This window comes from Myzus persicae, unplaced genomic scaffold (genome assembly GCF_001856785.1).
Source record: "Myzus persicae strain clone G006 unplaced genomic scaffold, MPER_G0061.0, whole genome shotgun sequence".
NCBI lineage: Eukaryota > Metazoa > Arthropoda > Insecta > Hemiptera > Aphididae > Myzus > Myzus persicae.
This window is the reverse complement of record NW_019103035.1, coordinates 1-1,777: the sequence shown is the minus strand read 5'-3', so window position 1 is coordinate 1,777 and position 1,777 is coordinate 1. Positions and strand designations below refer to the sequence as shown.

Genomic DNA, 1,777 nt, shown 5'->3' with positions numbered 1-1,777 from the left:
TCAGGAGTTGAAAGAAGTCGATTTGCAAAATTTGTTAATCTATCCATGCGTTCTTTAGGATTCACACGGGTATGTATAGCCATATCTTTCATAAGTGTGAAATTATTTCTATAAATTTAAGACAAAATAGTGCACAACGATTAAAAAAAGTTTTAAATCAAAATACTAATTTATATACCTCATGGCATCCGTTATACCAGTCATAATGCATAGCTCTGGAACAAGGTAAACCAACGTATCTTCAACTCCAAATCGTCTAACAGATTTTTTATTTTTTGAAATCAACATAGGTTGTCTGCCACCTCGAATAGTTATGTTCCATTTCTAATACAGTAATAAATATGTTAATTTAGGTCTCCAATTCTAAACATTTATCATTATAGTTATGTACTTCTTTGTAATATTGTATGTAAGTCATTTTGGACCCATCTTTTTTACTAAATTCAGAATTAGGGTCAGAATTTTCATCTATGTCATCAATTCTGTACGTTTCATTATTGTATTTTGTCATAACTGTGGTACCAACGACACTACTTTTGAAGTTAATCTAAATAATATCATGTATCAATTATTTTGTTATTTATTATTTGTAAATTATAATGAAATCATACAAAACTTTAATAAACTTACCATCCAATCTTTTTTACGGTTCCTATCACTAGCACACTGATTTAAAAAGTCCAATACAGTCTCTTGACGCATGACTTTTGTAGATATTTCAGCGCACAGTAAAATGTTATCTTCATACCTGCCAATTGTTGTTTCATAACCTGGCCAAAGTTGTAGCTTATGTTGAGCCATATCAATCTAAAAGAAATTATAAAGAGTCAGAAAAATAACAAATAAAATACTTATAGGATTGCAACATTTACTTTAGCATCAGGATCATAAAAGTTTCTTCCAATCAACGTCAGTTTAAGATGTCGAAGACAATTACGCAAGAGTAAGTTGAAAACTTGTATGTTAGCATAATCACCGGTTTCTATAATATTTGTGAACTTCACTGTTATGATTACAATTTGATCATCCTGTCGACGTGTAGATGTAAGTTCAAAAGTCTAAACCAAAATATATAAATTGATTTTATTCAACATTCTTAATGGATTGATAATCACTTAATATTAATTAATGACACTATATTGATCATAGTTATCTAATCTAGCTGTAAACATACTTTAATGTAATGTATTAATTTAATTGTATCGTTATTGATATTTTATAACCAAGAACAATGCCCAAAAATCCTAATTAACTAAAAATATTATATTAATCATTAACAGCTTTATGCTATAACTTACAGGTGGGTCAAATCGGCTTCCAGAAAATAACATTGTTCCGTCAAATAAATATCCTCCCAAACGTTCTCGGTGCTGAGCTAATAGTCCTCTTTTAGTACTAATTCTATCTTCTTCGGGATTGAAATCAACTCGATATTGGTACAAACACCAATTTGTATATGAAGTGATAGGAAAGTAATTTGCCAACAGTTTTACTGGCTGTCCAGAAGTTCCTGTAGTACATAATACAGAATCACAATGTAAATATTGTTAATTTTGTTTTAAATTTTTTTTAACATTTATTTAAAATATGGTCTTTACAATCATCAATTTTACCAATATTATAGTACTTTTTATAGCAATGAAAGTAATTTTATTGAAAAATTTCATTAAGGAAATTTGCAAATTATAAGTATAAACTATAAATTGTATAATTGGTGTTAAGTACATATATATCTATCCTAAGACTGAGATTTCAATGTATTTGCATCTTGTTTATG

The 1,777-nt window shown here is 28.2% G+C and overlaps 1 protein-coding gene across 1 annotated transcript; it reads right to left on the bottom strand.

Annotated features, from left to right (window-relative positions):
* Positions 1–3: 3 nt before the first annotated feature.
* On the bottom strand, positions 4–1,510 carry LOC111033640 (piwi-like protein Siwi; the record flags this gene model as incomplete). The annotated part of the gene is made up of 6 exons (XM_022314472.1): positions 4–108; positions 179–324; positions 392–547; positions 631–807; positions 873–1,058; positions 1,299–1,510. Coding segments are annotated over 6 exons (982 nt in total), but the record flags the coding sequence as incomplete, so codon positions are not given.
* Between the last annotated feature and the right edge of the window lie 267 nt (positions 1,511–1,777).